This window comes from Elephantulus edwardii, unplaced genomic scaffold, assembly GCF_000299155.1.
Source record: "Elephantulus edwardii isolate Elephantulus edwardi_28Jun2011 unplaced genomic scaffold, EleEdw1.0 scaffold00268, whole genome shotgun sequence".
Taxonomy (NCBI): Eukaryota; Metazoa; Chordata; class Mammalia; order Macroscelidea; family Macroscelididae; genus Elephantulus; species Elephantulus edwardii.
This window is the reverse complement of record NW_006400018.1, coordinates 297,367-314,735: the sequence shown is the minus strand read 5'-3', so window position 1 is coordinate 314,735 and position 17,369 is coordinate 297,367. Positions and strand designations below refer to the sequence as shown.

General features: G+C 48.9%; 2 protein-coding genes across 2 annotated transcripts in view; both read right to left on the bottom strand.

Moving 5' to 3' along the window:
• Positions 1–1,178, bottom strand: part of EEF1G (eukaryotic translation elongation factor 1 gamma) — an 18,293-nt gene extending 17,115 nt beyond the window's left edge. The window contains exons 1-2 of the mRNA XM_006899867.1: positions 1,167–1,178; positions 3–161 (exon numbers count right to left, since the gene is read on the bottom strand). Coding sequence (XP_006899929.1) covers positions 3–161; positions 1,167–1,178 — 171 coding nt within the window. The remainder of the gene's footprint in view (positions 1–2; positions 162–1,166) is intronic.
• Positions 1,179–7,793: 6,615 nt separating this feature from the next.
• TUT1 (terminal uridylyl transferase 1, U6 snRNA-specific) overlaps positions 7,794–17,369 on the bottom strand; it is a 14,858-nt gene continuing 5,282 nt past the window's right edge. Inside the window, exons 3-9 of the mRNA XM_006899831.1 lie at positions 15,661–15,976; positions 15,181–15,281; positions 12,896–13,362; positions 12,215–12,324; positions 11,939–12,054; positions 11,687–11,768; positions 7,794–8,920 (exon numbers count right to left, since the gene is read on the bottom strand). Of these exons, the coding sequence (XP_006899893.1) occupies positions 7,794–8,920; positions 11,687–11,768; positions 11,939–12,054; positions 12,215–12,324; positions 12,896–13,362; positions 15,181–15,281; positions 15,661–15,976 (2,319 nt within the window). The remainder of the gene's footprint in view (positions 8,921–11,686; positions 11,769–11,938; positions 12,055–12,214; positions 12,325–12,895; positions 13,363–15,180; positions 15,282–15,660; positions 15,977–17,369) is intronic.

Genomic DNA, 17,369 nt, shown 5'->3' with positions numbered 1-17,369 from the left:
ACCTTGCCGGCAGGAAACTTGCGGAGAAATTCAGGGGTGCGGTTGGTTTGGCCGAAATGGAAGTGGGGTGGTGCGGAGAGCACGCGGACTTGAGCCCCGCTGTACTGAGCAGCGATGAGGGCCTTAAAGGCCCTCCAGTTTTCGGGGTATGTGTACAAGGTCTGTGCAAAAAGGGGGGGGAGCATTAAGTAGAGGGTCCCGGTCCTAAATGTCACCTCCCAGAACTGCTCCCCATTTGTTCAACTCTTCACTGGTGAACCCAGTTCTTTAGTACCTGTCACATGTAATCAGAGTCCCTGGAAATTCCAAGAACAGAGCCACACACACCAACTGCTAAATAAAGCCTGCTGACTGAGCTGACCTTTCCTAAGGACACCTCGGAAAGCATTCTCTTCCCCCCCTATCTCCAAGCACCCCAGGCCGGGGCCCCCTCCCTCCCCTGGGCTTCATTCATTGATGGGTGCCCAGCGCCCGCCTACTGCTCAACGGGGCCGTTCCCCTCCGCAAGCATCACCCCGATCTCACGCCCACCAAGGCGCACGCACACACCCACCCAGACATGGTAAAAAGCCCCCACCCCGCACGGCCACGGAGATCCCCAAGGGCACCCCCTCTTCCCAAATCAACTCCTCACAATGCATGCAGCCTTCCTCCCACCACCCCGCCAACCTGTCCTGCAGCAGAGTCCCCCCGCGTTGCCTGGCTCCTACCTCGCTGGTCTGACTCCAGGCTCGAGGGTCCTTGCGTTCGCAAGCCCCTCGGCACGACCCCCCAATTGTGCCCAGTCGATCTGCCCACAAAGACGCCCCGCTTCCCCACTGTCCCCCGCTGCTGCCCCACGGAACGATCGCCAAAGTTCAGCCTGCCCACGTCCCACGTCTCCAGGCGGCACTGAACCTGACACCCCTTTCCGAGGCCTCAGAAGGTCCGAACCCCACATCTCGTTTCTGCTCGACCCTCGGACCCTGTCCACGTCTGGCCTCTCGGAGCTCCCAGCCTCAGTTCCCCTTGGAACTCCGGGAGCTCCAGTCTCCAATAGAAAGGTGTGCAAAGGCCAGGTCAGTTCCCCAGGCGGCTCCAAAAGTCCTCCGGCGACCACCGACCCCACTCTGGCAGAGGATGGCGGCGGATAGGGTGACCTGGCTCTCCAGAGCCGGCAAACTTACCCCAGCCGCCATGGTGATTCCGCAGAGAAAGGGGGTGGGGATCTAGGCGCTGCCGCAAAGTAAGCCGCCACAGGGGGAAGGGAGGGGCACAGAGGAGAGCCGCGGAAAACCAGCAGCCGGAAAGCGAGGACGACACAGAAAGCCTACGCACGACAGTTCTGAAACTAGCAGCGGCAAAAGGGGGTGGGGCCCGCCTAGCACGCGCCGACAAGCTGGCGCCTGCGCTGTACCGATCGCCTGGCTTCCTGGGCTCCCTGTGGGGAGGGGGCTGGAGGGGAGCTGCGTGCTGGCTGGAAATGCCTCCGATTCCCGAGTACGTGGCGCTGCTGTCAGCCAGTATTTTGAGAGATGCCCTGTATTTTATTGCTAGGGACTTTGGAGTTGACCACGACTTCTAAACGACCCTATTTATGATCAACTACAAAGAGGGATTCAGCCAACTTCCAGTCCAGAACTGTGGGACCCTGCAGTCAAACAGCTCCTGCGTGGAGGTGGCAGTTTGCCAAACTTCTTTAGTTCCCAGAAAGGGACCGCTGTCTAACGGGAACCCAAGCCCCCCTGAAACCATCTGTAAAAGCGAGGATTGCACTCTTCAAACCACCTTGCAATCTCCAGGGTATTTTTATTGTGAACAGAAAGGACAGTAGTCGAGAGGCCTCTGAGCAGGACAGGGCGGATGGGAGGACATAACAGCAGTCGCTTGTAGGGAGGCTGGGCTCCCGCTCTGTGACAGCTCGCGATTCAAGGTCGTTATATTCTGATGATTTGATTTCTACACCACCACAACCCTCCCCAGAATCTCTCAGTATTGCAGTTGGAAATTGTCTTTGAGTTCCTTGAGCTTGAGAAATGCAGAGTAATGAAAGGACCATTTATCAGAAACTCAGTTTCTAGTGAAGTACAGTTAACCCCACCCCACCCGCTTGAGTGGTTTTTTTAACGAACAACTCCCACCTGTGGTAAATCCCACCCTGATTGATCAACTGCCATAAAGTGGAATTCTTCTTCCTTTTAAGGGCACAAGGGATTTTTCCCCATTCCTGTATCTGAAGTAACTGATAAGATTCAAATAGGTTTCCAAACTGTTACCCTGAGCTATGGCTAGCCAATTGAAGGTGGACAAATACCCAAACTACTGTTGATGACCAATCATGGCGTGTATGGTTGGGCAGGGGAATAGCAGAGGTAATAAAAGGAGGGGCAGACATCAATTCGGGGCTCTCGGCTGGATGCTGCTGTGTCAGCATGAGGGAGCCCGGGTTCGAACTCGAAATAAACTTTGTTAATTCGGCTAACTGGCTCAGTGATCTTTTTGGGGACTCGCTCCGTTACAAGTAAATTCTTTGCTTTTTATTCTCCAGCTCCTGCACATTCCATTATAATACTTTGCTTTGTCTTCTGGAGCTGCCCTTTGAAATCTCTGTGCAGCTTTTTTACTTCAGCATCTCCTCCATTTGTTTTGGCTTCTCACTCCACTTCAATTTTCAGAATCTCTTCTGACATCCACTTGGGTGAGGATTTTTGTGTGTGTGTTTTGTTTCTTCTCTTCTGTAATGACCTTTTGCTCTTGTCATCATTGATTATATCCTTAATGTCACTCACCATTGTTGCAGACCGAGGGTAAAGTATTTTTATAATTATTAATGAGACAGACCACCAAGAATGAGATAGAACAGAGAGCATAAAAAACAGGGGGCCAGCAGTTCCCAGGATTGAAGGCCTCAAGCCATGCCTCTCTGAGTATTCATTGAGAATCATAAGGAAGGCAAACAAAAGAAAATCATAAGGGAGTAGAAAACAAAAACAAGGGGTCATAAGGAAGTCTTTTGCAAAAAAGGCCAAGATCCTCTCTATTGTTTATTTTATGCTATCTCAGGGAGGGATTCAGTAAATACAAACTAATAACAATGTTGACTCTTAAGGAATACCTTAGTGCCTTGGGGTGAATGCTAGCTTGTACTGTTGTTGTGCCATCCAGTTGACTCTATGTAAAACAGCCCTAAACTCTTCACTGTCTCTGACACACCCATCCAGATTACCCCAGTCACTGAATCAATCAATAGAGGGCCTTCCCCTCCTGCGCTGTCTCTCCACCCTACCAAGCATGATGTCCCTGTCTAAGGACCAGTCCACCCTTACAACATGTCCAAAGTATGAAGCCTCAGAATCCTTGCCTCCAAGGACACGCCAGGTTTAACCTTCTCCAGGATGAATCTGTTTGTTTTCCTCAATACTCTTCTCCAGCACCACAGCTCAAAGGCATCAGTTCTCATTCTGCCTTCCCTAGTCATCATTGTCCAACTCTCTGATGTATAACAAGTGATTGCAAAGACCATGCATAGCCTGTATCAAATGCACCTTAGTCTCCAGAGAGACACTATTGCTCTTAAGTACTTTGGAGAGGTCCCTAACAGCAGACTTTCCCATTGCAATACGTCTTTTAATTTCCTGGCTACTGGTGCCAAGAGTGTTGATTGTGGAGCCAAGCAAACTAAAGCTGTGAACAATCTCAATCTCTTCACTATCCAGCCTGATGCTGCAAATTGGTCCAGTGGTGAGAATCTTTGTCTTCTTGACATTGAGCCTCAATCCATATTGAAGGCTGTAGTCCTTGACCCACTGCAGCATGTGCTTCAGGTCCTCCTTAGTTTCAGGAAGCAGGGTTGTGTCATCTGCATATCGCAGATTGTTGATAGATCTTCCACCAATCCTGACCCCTCATTTCTCCTCATAGAGGCCAGCTGCCCAGATAATCTGTTCTGCATACAGGTTGAAAAGGTATGGAGACAGGACACATCCCTGGGGTATGCCCTTCCCAATTTTGAACCATGCAGATTTTCCTTGCTCTGTTCTGACTGTTCTGGGATTCCCATTCTTCTCAGAGTCAGTCTGTGTAATAAAGGTGCTTATGGATATTAAAATCCATTTGTCTTATTGGAAACTGACTATGGAAAGAACCCCTTGTGTTGTGTAACAGACTTGTTTTCATTTTCTTCAGCTTCAATTAATGGGTGGTCTGTTCCAGAGTCAGCACTTGGCCTGATACTGAGTTTCTCCAAAAGTTCTTTCTACGGATGTTGTCAGCCTGATTGTTTTGCAGTCCATCAGATGAGATTCTTATGTCAAGTCACCATTTGTGGTTTCTTAAAAAGGTACATTTGCGACTAATAAATCATTGAACATATAAAATTAAATCATTCCAATTTCAGATTCATTTCTGTCACCAAATTACTTTCCAACTACCATTTCTTCTTGTTTCCAACTTTTGTTTTCCAGTCACCAGTTATAATTAATGCAGCTTGATTGCATGTTTGGCCAGTGTTGGACTGCAAAACTTGGTAAAAACGTTCCCTTTCCTTATCTTTAACTATTGGCACGTATATTTGAATAATAGCTGTATTAACAGGTTTTCCTGAGTGCATATAGATAATATTCTATCACTCAAAACATTGCACTTCAGTACTGTTGTTGTTGTTATGTGCCATCGAGTCGCTTGCGACTCATAGTGACCCTATGTACAAGAGCTCTAAATGCTGTTCTATCCTGTGCCAACCTAGCCATCTCAAACGCACTTATTCCCACCGCTCCAGTCACAGAATCGATTCATCTCACCAAAGGTCTTCCTCTCCTTCGCTTCCCCTCCACTCTGCCAAACATGATGTCTCTTTCCAAGGAACAGTCCCTCCTTGCAACATGCCCAAAATATGTCAGACGAAGCTTTGGAATCCTTGACTCCAGGGAACACTCTGGCTTCACCCTCTCCAGGACAACCTGTTTGTTCTCCTAGCAGTCCATGGTATATTCAACACTCTTCTCCAGCACCACAGCTCAAAGGCATCAATCCTCTTTCTATCAGCCCTATTCACTGTCCAACTCTCTGATGCATGGCACATAATTGCGAAGACTATAGCCCGGATCAGGCGCACCTTAGTCTCCAGCCTGACATCGTTGCTCTTCAGTACTCTTGAGAGGTCCCTCACAGCCGACTTTCCCAATGCAATTCGTCTCCTGATATCCTGGCTGCTGTTACCAAGAGCGTTGACTGCGGAGCCAAGTAACCTAAAACTGTTAACTATCTCAATCTCCTCACCATCCATGCTGATGCTGCTAATTGGCCCAGTGGTTACAATCTTTGTTTTCTTGACATTTAGGAGGCTGTAGTCCTTGATCTTCTGCAGCAAGCGCCTCAGGTCTTCCTCAGTTTCAGCAAGCAGGGTTGTGTCATCTGCATAACACAGGTTGTTGATGATTCTTCCACCAATCCTGATGCCACATTCCTCTTTGTGTAGCCCAGCATTTCGGATGATCTGTTCTGCATACAGATCGAAAAGGTATGGAGACAGACTACATCCCTGTGGACCCCCTTCTTGATTTTGAACCATGTTGTGTCTCCTTGCTCTGTTCTGATGACTGCCTCCTGGTCCAAGAATAGGTTTCGCATTAGCACAATCAAATGTTCTGGGGTTCCCATTCTTCTTACAGTCAGCCACAGCTTGTTGTGATCCACACAGTCAAAAGCCTTTGCATAGTCAATGAAGCCCAGATAGACATTCTTCTGGTATTCTTTGCTTTCTGCCAAGATCCATCTGACATTAGCTATAATATCCCTCGTACCATGACATCTTCTAAATCCAGCCTGCACATCTGGCAGTTCTCTGTTGACATATTGTTCCAAACGTTTTTGGATAATTTTCAGCAGAATCTTGCTTGCATGTGATATCAATTATATTGTTCGATAATTTCCACACTCTGTTGGGTCACCTTTCCTTGGAATGGGAACAAATATTGATCTTTTCCAGTCAATGAGCCAGCTGGCTGTTCTCCAAATTTCTTGGCACAACTTAGTGAGCACATCCAGGCCAGCGTCTGTTTGTTGAAATATGTCAATTGGTATGCCGTCAACTCCTGGAGCCTTGTTTCTTGCCAATTCCTTGCACTTCAGTATAGATTGAAATTGTCTTACTATGAATGCAACACCATTCTTCTGTTTTTCATTCTTAGCATAGTGTATCATGTGATTATCTGATTCAAAGTGGCCAATGCCAGTCCATTTCATCTCCCTAATACCTAGAATGTCAATGTTCAAGCATTCCACTTAATTTTTCACACAATCCGGTTTTCCTACACTCATACTTTATACACTCCATGGTCCAATTATTAAAGATTTTTGCAGCTGGGTTTTGGTGGTTTTGGTTTTTTTTTTCATTTTGATTGAGTTACACTCTGGCCTCTACCTCTAATTCTATGGCTACCTGTGTTCCTCTATCATATTAGGGGAATGATTTGCATATTGCTAATTATTTTATAGTTTAGGTGTGTACACTTGCTTATCATTTGTTCTTAGGGCTAACTGGGGTAACTTGTGAGTTGCTATGATGCTGGAAACTATAGCACCACTGTGTCAAATGCCAGGATTCAGGCCAAGATTTTTTTTATTATTATTTAGTGAAGGGTTTTTTTTGTTTTTATTATTTTTGTGTGTTTACCATCAAATTGGATCTGACTGGTACAAGAGGAGACTGTCCCTCCTCCAGCAGAGCATCTGGTGGGTTCGAACTGCACGCCTCTGGGATTCAGGCCAAGGTCTTTTAAAGCACTTCTCTAAGTAAGGTTCATAGGTTGAACACTGTGACACTGATGTGTCAAAATGCGCTAATAGTTACCCATGGTGGACAGTGTTTGGTGGAGCTCCTAGGTTGAAACAAGCTTGGAAGCAGGAGTAGCATCCACTTCCGTAAATAGCTTGCCTCCAGAAACCCTATGAACCTGGAGAAAGGATTAAAGTCACAAACGCAAGTGTCAAGGACTTTTGTTCACAGGGTATGAGTCACCTACAACTCCATGGCCCTCAACAACACAGAGAGAGACCAGTTGGCCTAGTGGACCGAAAGCCATGCTACCAAGTCAAAGGTGGGTGATTTTAATCTGTGGCCCTAGGCCTGTTTTTCATTGTTTTCGTTCAGTCTTCTAGATCATATAGCCATGGTGTGTCCACTTGCCTTCCAGAGGTAACTCATGGTCGCTGTGAAGCTGAACACTGTGACACTGATGTATCAAATGTGATAACAGTTACCCATGGTGGACAGTGTTTGGTGATGCTCCCTGGTTGAAACAAGCTTGGAAGCAGGAGTGGCATCTGCTTCTGTAAATAACTTGCCTCCAGAAACCCTACAAACCTGGAGAAAGGATGAAAGTTACGCATGCAAATGTCAAGGACTTTTGTTCATAGGGTCGCTATGAGTCGCCTATGACTCGACAGCACTTAACAACATCTAAGTAAGAGCTGGACAATTGTGGGAAGCCAAATATCAAATTTAATATTAATACTTAACCAAGTGCTGCATCAGGAGATGCGGGAAGTGCAGATACAAACTGTATTTCACCCCCTGTAGCATTAAGGCAGACCTTAGGCGTTCACAAAGGTTAAGGACCAAGGCAGACCTTGGGCGTTTTCACAATTCTTAGCATGCCATCATTCAAGAAGCCCAGACCCAGGCCCCCTGTCTTGGACCCCTGCATCTGAGGTTTGCTGGGAAGGGAAGGAGGAGTTCTCATCAGGTGGAGATGAGAGAAAGGTGGAGACATGAGTATTAAACTAGCAGCTTTATTGCCCTTTAGCATCTGTCTTTACTTGAGCAGATGTCTCAGTGCTTGAGGGAGAAAAACCTGTAAGAAATGGTGGAGTTCAGGGAACAGGCCTTGGGAATCCTGCAGTGGGGTCACAGTGAGAGTCTGGTCCGCCAGGGAGGCGGAGGCCACAAAGGTCAGAAGGGGCCCAGCCTCCGGCCTCTGGTCCCCACCGCTCAGTCCTCTCAGCTCCTGGGTCACCAGAGCCTCAGTGAGCAGCCACTCTGCTCGGGAGCTGGCTCCAGACCCCTTAGTTTGCTGCTGTAGGCGTCTCCGGGCACGCCGCCGCCCCTGCCACACGCGGTGCCACAGGGCACAGCGCCAGCTCACCGAGGCAGAGAGCATTGTCCCCTTGGCTCTCTCGCTCTGTGACCTTCCTTGGGCTGCGTCAGGTCCCTTGGGCCCCTGCTCTGCCAGGGTGACAGGGCCTGACCAGCTCTCTTCTCCAGTCACCAGGGCCAGCTCCCCCGGCTGCTCAGGGCTCCGCATGGCCCAGTCCTGCCCTGCCTCGCCAACCTCCACCACCATCTCTTCCACCCCATCCTCGCTGTAGGCCCCTGCACATCCCTGCTGCTCCTCTGTCCCCTCCTCACACCTCTCTTTCTGTCCATCTCGTTTCAGTCTTTTGCTTGTCCCTCCCTGGGAAGACTCCCCAGCTCCACCTGCCTCTGACCGTGATCTCTTGGTTCCCTGCTCTATCTGGCACCCCAGCGCTTCCCTTAGCAACTGGGCCAGGGCCACAGTGAGCTGGGGGAAGGGAGCAGAAGGCAAGGGGATGGGTGTAGCAGACAGCAGGGTGCTGGGGGAGCTGGGCTGCAGCAGAGGGAGAAGCCCCCAGTCCCGACCGCGGGAGGAGCGCTGCTGGTACTGGAGGCTTCGGCAGTAATTGGCCGCAGCTCGGCAGCAGTTCTGTAGCCGCCCAGCTACCCGGCTGGTCACATTGGCTGCCACATTGTGACTCAGGTCAAAGGGGTCTTGGAGATTCAGAGGGCCGAGGCGCAGGCCCCCCCAGAGATTAGCGGGCAGACCTCCGGCCACAGGCAGTGCCTGGCCCTCCCGCAGAGACAGCAGTGAGCCTCGGAGATCCCAGCAAGACACACAGGAGAAGAAATGGGCCAGGAGGGAACCTGGAGGAGAAGGAAGATTGGAAGAAAGGGGTCACTTAACTTATAAGCCAATAAGGAGCCCTGGTGGCACAGTGGCTAAGCACTCAGCTATTCACCAGAAAGGTTAGTGGTTTGAACCGACCAACTGCTCTGCAGGCCAGACAACCTACTCTGTAAAGAACCCCCACGGGGCAGTTCTCTGGCCTCCAGGGTCACTACGAGGCAGAGCTGAGACTCCTAGGGGCAGGTCGCTCACTGGTCATTCCTCACCGCAGCTGTTTCGCTTCCCAACAGTTCAGTGTCCAGAAGCTAGAACTCTCTGATTCCTGCACACAGAGGTCCAGGCCCTCCCTCTGTAACTCCAGTCATCCCCTTCCCCCAAAGGGGCTCCTTCCTCTGCCTCGGGCAAGCACCTGGCTGCTCCGAGCCTGGTCTCTTGTCTGCAAACCAGCAGTAACAGTATTCACCACCCTACGGAGTGGTCCGAGAACCATGCTGGGCACACCCACCGGGATGAGCAATCCTCACTGGTCCTCTCCCCAGCTCTCAAGGCACAATTTGGTGGACAGAGAGAGGAGAGGAAAAGGAAATAGGAAAGGGAAGGGATCTAGAAAGACAGGGCAATGGTGGGCTTAGTTCAACAGTAAATAGGTTTGTGGTGTTTTTTTTTAATTGGTTTGCTTACAAAGTTTGTATACATGGTGTTTCACACTATTGCTTATTCATAGTGTTTCATACAATCATTTTCACGCTTTATGTTTTATAAAATTAATCACCATTGGACCATGCCTATCATGACCCTGTCTTTTCACCTGGATCCCTCCCATTTCCTTCCCCCTCCCCTCCACCCACCGAACTGTGCAACCCTATGGTTTCACCCCTACCCATCCTCAACCCTCTGCTCCCACCTCTTTCCCTCTAATGGTGATTAATTTTATAAAACATAACACACACTGAAAAACAATGAACTCATGAAATATTATACAAAATGGGTGACCATGGAGGACATTATGCTGAGTGAAATACCTCAGTCACAAAAAGACAAATACTCCCCAATCACTGAGCCGCCGCCGAGGACTCAGCTGCCTCCCCCTCGAGCCCCCTCGCTTCCCGATGCTCCGTCCCCCCTGCCCGCCTTCTCCCGCCACCGCCTTCCGCAGGCTGTTTCCACCGAGGAAAAGGAATCGTATCGTATGTCCGCTATCCAGAACCTCCACTCTTTCGACCCCTTTGCTGATGCAAGTCAGGGTGATGACCTGCTTCCTGCCGGGACTGAGCATTATACCCATATAAGAATTCAACAGAGAAACGGCAGGAAGACCCTTACAACTGTCCAAGGGATCGCTGATGATTACGATAAAAAGAAACTAGTGAAGGCGTTTAAGAAGTTTGCCTGCAATGGTCCTGTGCTTGAGCATCCAGAATATGGAGAAGTAATTCAGCTACAGGGTGACCAGCGCAAGAACATATGCCAGTTCCTTGTAGAGACTGGACTGGCTAAGGACGACCAGCTGAAGGTTCATGGGTTTTAAGTGCTTGTGGCTCACAGAAACTTAAGTGAGGATTTCCTTGCAATGAGTAGAAAATTTCCCTTCTGTCCCTTGTCACAAGTTTAAAACTTCACAGCTTGTATAATGTAACCATTTGGGGTCCACTTTTAACTTGGACTAGTGTAACACTTTCATGCAATAAACTGAAAAGAGCCATGCTGTCTAGTCTGGAAGTCCCTCATTTAAACGGAGGTCAAGCAGTAGGCACCTGACAGTGCCCCGCCTGAAACAAAGCAATAACGTTGATGTTTCAGCCCAACTCAGATCCCCAAGATCGTAGATGGCTATGTCTAGCCCCAAATGCCCCTACTCCAAAAGAAGGCCAACCCAGCACCTGAGCACCCCTAGATGGAGCTGAGAGGATGGGGTGAGGCTGCTGTACCACTAGAAGGAGCTGTGGTAACGAAAGAAAGATCACTGGTGTCTTCAGCCCAGCAAAGCAGGCAGAACTTAGGAGTGAGATGGGACATCTATCTGCCACCGAGGTCTTAGTTCTTTCTGACCAGACATAATCCTGAAGCCTTGTCTGTCCCAGAAAACACCAGGATGTGAGGCAAACTTCAGAGTTAAACTTTTGACAAGGGAACAAGCTGACGTATCAGTCCTAGCTAGCTGTAGAGCTTGCAGCTTGATAGCAACAGCGGCCCAATGCCCTGTGAAGGAACAACTGGTTCTCCCCCCACCACCCGTTTCAGTTTTAATGTTATGTAATGTATTTAAACTTATTAAAATAAAATTTGTTTTCAGAAACAAAACAAAAAAAAGACAAATACTGCATAATGCCACTGTTATAAAACAGGACTTACCTGGGGATTAGGGGGAAACTAAGAAAAGAGGGGATAAATAATGTACACGGCATTGAAACAGACGAGGGAGAAAACTGTATAAAAGGAATAAGAACTGCACAGTAAAGTGGACTGGAGGAGGTAACCATGTAACAATGAAAGAATTTTTTTCCCCCAAAGAGGAAAGCAAAGTGGGGGGAAGAGGAGGCAGGAAGGAAGATGTGCAAAAATGAATGAATGGAAATCCAAGTTCTCTATAAAATTTCATTAAAATCTCAATTTAAAAAAACACACCCATTAACGCATGCAAATGGTTGTATGAATGACAACATGAATGAAGGATAGTGTGAAACACAATGAATAATACGAAGTTTGTAAGCAAACCAGTGTAAAATAAAAAATATTTTTTAAAAAGAAACAATAATACAATTTTTAAAACCTCCAAAACTTACTGAGGGGCTCCACGTTGGTGCTGGGCTCCAGCCTTGAGGCATCCCGGGGGAAACTACAGTCCCAGCCGTCCACCTCCACCTGCTCCCCCTCACCTGTGAGCAAGAAAAGCCCAGCTCAGCTGCGCACAGAAGGGCGGTGAGGAGGTGTGAGAGGGTGTAGGGGACAAGGGGAGAGCTCATCTCCGAGCTGCGTGTGTAACTGTGACGACGGGCGGGATGAGCCTGCCGAGATCGCCGCCCAGGCCGGGCTGCTGTACCTGCTTTCTGAGTGAGCTGGGTCACAGCGGGTAACACCGGGGGGTCCCTGGTCTGAAGGAAGTAGACAACGAGCAAGGTCAAGGCGTAATTACTGAGAAGAGGGCCGCTTCCTGAGTGAATAATCCAGAATTCCAGTTAGAGATGCTTCCTGCCCCTTTCTGTCCACTTTTCTCAACATCAGCCCCGTCCCCATACCTGCCCCTCTTCCCTCCCTGATGCCCTCTTTCCTGACACTGACTAAGCGCCAAGGCCTTCCTGCTTCATCCTCACCTGACAGCCCTCGGCCCTGAGCCCAGCAGCGGACGGTGTACACCAGGGGTCGGACTCGCCCATCCAGCTCGGAGCAAAGACTCAGGAAGCGGGAGTTGTGCAGGGCCAGCCTAGGAGAAAGGGGAGACAATGGTGTGTGGGACCAGGAACCCTCTGAGTTACCCACACCCTGTTCTCATTCAGGACGTGGACAACCAGGGCCAGCTGGAGTAGAAGCCAGGAAGGGGTTTTCCAAAGAGGTGGCCAGAACACTGATCTCGTGAGAAGGCGTGCAAAAGGAGATCAAATGAGTTTGGGAAAAGCTATATCCTCTCTGCTCATCTCACGTTCACAGAACACGCTGGAAACTGCTCAGACTCTACAGCATGCAAAGGAATGAAGGAAAGTGGGCAAGGGGGAGAAGAAGTAAAAACTCATTTGCATTTAACCTAGTGTTTTCCAAACACAGTGAACCAGCACATCCTTTTCCACATCCCTTAAAAACCACTGTTCAGGGAACGCACTTCAAGGACATAGACATGGGGTCAGACAGGATGAGAGGCAGAGAGCAGTGCCAAGAGAACCTTCCCAGGGATCAATGGGCACAGGAGGGAGCCTCCCAAATCAAGACTCCCTCCTCACCCCCCCAGCCGAATTCTCAGCCGGTCTTCCCCAACCACCGCCACCCCCCAACAAAGATACCGGTTACTGAGGGAGACGTCACCATGGAGACCTGAAGGCCGATGGCAGAACTTGACCACCGGGCGCCGGGCAGAGGGCACAGTTTGGACTCCGTACACTCCAGGAACACAGCCCCGAAGAATAGATCCCACCAGCTCCAGCATTGCTCCCCCCTCTGCTTTCTCTGACTTCAAGGCCTCTGCTAGTTCCAGAGGCTTCCCTAGGTCCCCCTCTCCTCTGTCCTCCTGAAGGGGAGAGGCTGGAGGCAAGGACTGGGGAGAGGCCAGGGTCTCAGATGCCAAGGCTGAGTCTGGAGTCTGGGGCTCCAGGCAAGAAGGCGTTTCAAAGTCCAGGGCTTCCGAGTCTCGGGGAGAAGCTGGAGGCTGCGAGCCTGGAGGTGAGGCAGGGAAGCAGGCCAGGGCCTGCGAATCCAGGGGAGAAGCAAGCGCTGAGTCCAAGGACGGAGACTCCGGAGACTTGAGAGCGGGCTGTGGGCAGGAAAGAGTAATGAACGCTTCCTGTGCCAACACGAACCAGAGAGCTGCTCCTGTCTCCGAACTAAAATCAAATATTTACTGGTTCCTCTGTACTAGGCTCCATGCATAAACCCGTTCATTCCTCACGACCACTCTTTTTAAAAAGAAAAATAACCTCTCAAGTCCATAAAGTAAATGGTCTGTATTTTTAAATCAGTCACAAAAAAAGGAAAACCTAACTCTTCTGTAAACTTCTGTTAAAATCAATCACATACACAAAAAATTTTGTAAATGACAATAAGGGAGTTCTGGTGGTCTAGTGTGGCAAAAAGCTGCATTGCGATCCCAAAGGAGTGCGGTTCAAATCCACCAGATGCTCCGCTGGAGAAGGAGGGGCAATCTCCTTCTACGTCAGTTGGATCTGATTCGATGGTACACACACAAAAATTAACAAAAATTTAAAAAAAAATAAATGACAATAAGTAAAAGCAAGACATAAATGAAAATAAATAAATAAATAAATAAAACAAAACATGAAAAGAGACAGAGGAAGTGTTCCAGATCAAAGAAGACTAAGAGACAACATAAGGGAGCTCTGGTGGCCTAGTGGCAAGAAGCTGCACTGCAATCCCAGAGGTTTGCAGTTCAAATCCAACAGATGCTCTGCTGGAGAAGGAGGGGCAATCTGATTTGATAGTACACACACAAAAAAATAATAATCTTTTTTTTTTTAAAAAAAAAAAGAGACAACATAATGGTTCACTTTCAAGTTATCTGAGAAAATTAGAATTTAGACTGGAAGTTACAGGCTTGTTCCAGTGTTAAAATATCTTTGATCTAAGAAGTATAATGTGGTTATACAGTAGAATACCTGTATTCTTAGATAATCCATATTGAAAGAGTAAAGGGTAAGTGGGCATGTGTCCAATCTACTTTCTAATGGGTCAGCAAATACAAATGTGTTTATGTGTCTGTGTGTGCACAGAGAGAGAGAAGGAAAAATAACATCAATAAGTATAAAAACTTTCATTCTTATTCCAAAGAAAGAAGCCATGGTGAGGCAATGGTTAAGTGCTTGGCTGCTGACTAAAAGGCTGCCCGTGGGAATCCACCAATCACTCAGTAGGAGACAACAGGAAGCAGTCGCTTCTGTCAAGATTCACCCAAACCCACTGCTATCAAGTCAATTCTGAGTCACAGTTACCCTCCAGGACAGAGCAGAACCGCCCCCGAGAGTTCCCCAGGTTCTAAATCTTGGAACCAAACTGTCACACCTGTCTCCGATAAAGCAGGTGGTGGATTCGAACTGCCAACTTTTCACTTAATAGTCAAGAACCTAACTGCTGGGGAGTTCTGGTGGCCTGGTGGCCTAGTGGCAAGGAGCTGCAACTACAATCCCAGAGGCACATGGTTCGAATCCACCAGATGCTCTGCTGGAGAAGGAGGGGCAATCTCCTCCTGTACCAGTCAGATCCAATTTGATGGTACAGACACACACAAATAAACTAATTTTTTAAAAATTAAAAAAAAAATATATAAACAAAAATCTACAACCCAAAGTTCACTTTATTGTGTGTCTTTTAAAACATTATTTTACCACAATAAGATCATATTAGGCACACCGTTTTGAATTTTTTTCTCCTGTTCCTAACATTCATCCATGTTCACATTTCTCTACAATCACCCTGCCATGTAGATCCCATCATTCCCATTTTCCAGATGAGGAAGTCAAATCTAGAGAGGTAAGGCATTTGCCCACGGCTAGTAATAGGCAATTTGTTCTGACTGCCTATTCTCAATAGACCTTCTCATCAGCCTCTCGTCACTCACCTGAGGCTCTTCTAAGTCACCCAGATCCAGGAAGAGGTCAAGATCACAGCCATGGACGTCAAAGCTGTTAATGGACGAGCCAAAAGGCTGGACCACACAGCCTGAGTGCAGAACAGAGAATAAAGGTCAAGAGACATTAGGGAGAGCAGGGAGTGGAAGATGCCAGTACTAAAACCCCTGTCCATCAGGACAATGCTGACTCCTAGCGACCCCACACGACAGAGGGCAGCGACCCTGCAGGTTTTCAAGGCTGTGGTCTTTAAGGAAGCAGCAAGCCACACCTTTCTCCTGTGGAGCTGCAGGTATGTTCAAACCACTGGCCTTTCAGTTAACAGCACTGTCAAGGCTCCACAAGAGGGGTACAAAAAAAATCAAAGAGCAACCAAGAGACCCCCACGAGCAGCTGTGGGAGGATGGGGGATGCTGAGGGGGGAGGTGAAGGGCAGAGGCTCAGGCAGAATGAGGCGGGCACTGACTTACCAGGGAAGAACTCTGTGAAGACCTCCTGCATCAGGGACACCACGAGGCTCCGAAGCTGCCGCTCAGCCTCAGACAGCTCCCTCAGCTCCACGAGCTTCATCATCTGCGCCCCCACATCTGGCACCTCAGCGAGGGCTCTGGTCAGCTGGTGACTGTCGGGGGCCGCCCCCTTGGGGGACTTGGAAGCTGGACTCTGGAACTCCTTCTGCTCTCGTGGGCGGACCCGCAGGCGACGTCCTCCCAGGCTGTGCTGGGGCTGCGACAAGACGGCCTCTCGAGCACCAATGTCCCCCATCTCCACAATAGCAAACACTCCCTGGCAAAACACAACAGGGGGTCAAAGAGCAGGTGAAAAGCTTTGAGGTGAAGGACTAGCCCGTGAATAAAAGACTCTGGTGGCCCAGTCCTTGGAGAGTTGCACTGCTATCCCAAAGGGGGTACCTCTATGGGTACGAATCCACCAGGGGGTCCGAGGGAGAAAGATGGGCAATATTCCTCTGTGAAACGGACAGCCTTGGAAACCCCATGGAGGGTCAGCTATGGTTAGGTTCCAAGGGGGCAGCACTGAGTGAGTAAGCCTACAAACTGAGGACACTTGCTTGCTGTTTCCACAACAGCAGGGAACATTCATAAACGTACTTCAATGTGGATACCAGCCCACTACCACTGAGACGGTTCCCCTCATACTGGAGACCTCATACGCTACAGGACCAACAAGAAAGGGCCATAGAATTTCCAAGGCTAGGAATCTTCAGAGAAGCATCTTTCTCCCACAGAGCAACTGGTGGGTTCAAACTACCAACCTCTTAAGCAACTGAGAACTTTAACCACCGCACCACAAGGGCTCCCCTTTGAGGGTGGGATCACGTAAAAAGTGTACAGAATTCTAACAAGACAATTTGTCAGTTTTGTCATCATGCCCCGTTTAAAATGTGCCTTCCCCAGAGGCAGAAAGGAGAACCACTATACCACCAAGTCAGCAGCGGAGGGCAGGCACCCTCTGGTCCCAGAGTCCCTGCCCTGAGAACCTCTGAGACTCGAAGACAGAGACAGATGTAACACAGAGATGGCCAAAGACACCAAGAAGCAGGAGCTGAGAAATGGGAGCTGCGGAACCAGGAGGGAGGTGAGAAGTGGCACTAGAGCGATCCAGGAAGTGCGACACCTTTGGGTACTTAACAGCAGAGCTAAAGAGTTTTGTACCCCTTTCCTAAGCCAGAGAGAAGCTGGGCTGGGCCAAGGGACTGAGGCCCAGGCTGAGGGCTGGGGAGAGAGCCCTCTGGAGACAGAATGGAGTAACTGTTTCCCAAGTCACTTCTAATCCTGAATTACAACCTGCTGCTTCCCAAATAAACTCCAAAATTGTGAATACTCTGAGTTTGTATGGCCATTGCAATAAACTATTAAACACAGCAGACAAGCAGAGTATGCTGGGACAGACAGCTGGTTTCAGAACTTGTAAAAAAGGTTGACCAGAAGAAAAGTAGAGCAATCACCCCTGGATGCTGATGTACGGCTGTTAAAGCCATCACACTATCCCCCTGTGAAGTGAGATAAGGAGGCCCAGTGCTGCCACCATGCCATTTTTATAGCTGGTACCATTTTTTTCACAGCAATCCATCAACCACTGAATTGTATAGTGTGTGTGTGTGTGTGTGTGTGTGTGTGTGTGTGTGTGTGTGCGTGTGTACCGTCAAATCAGATCTGAC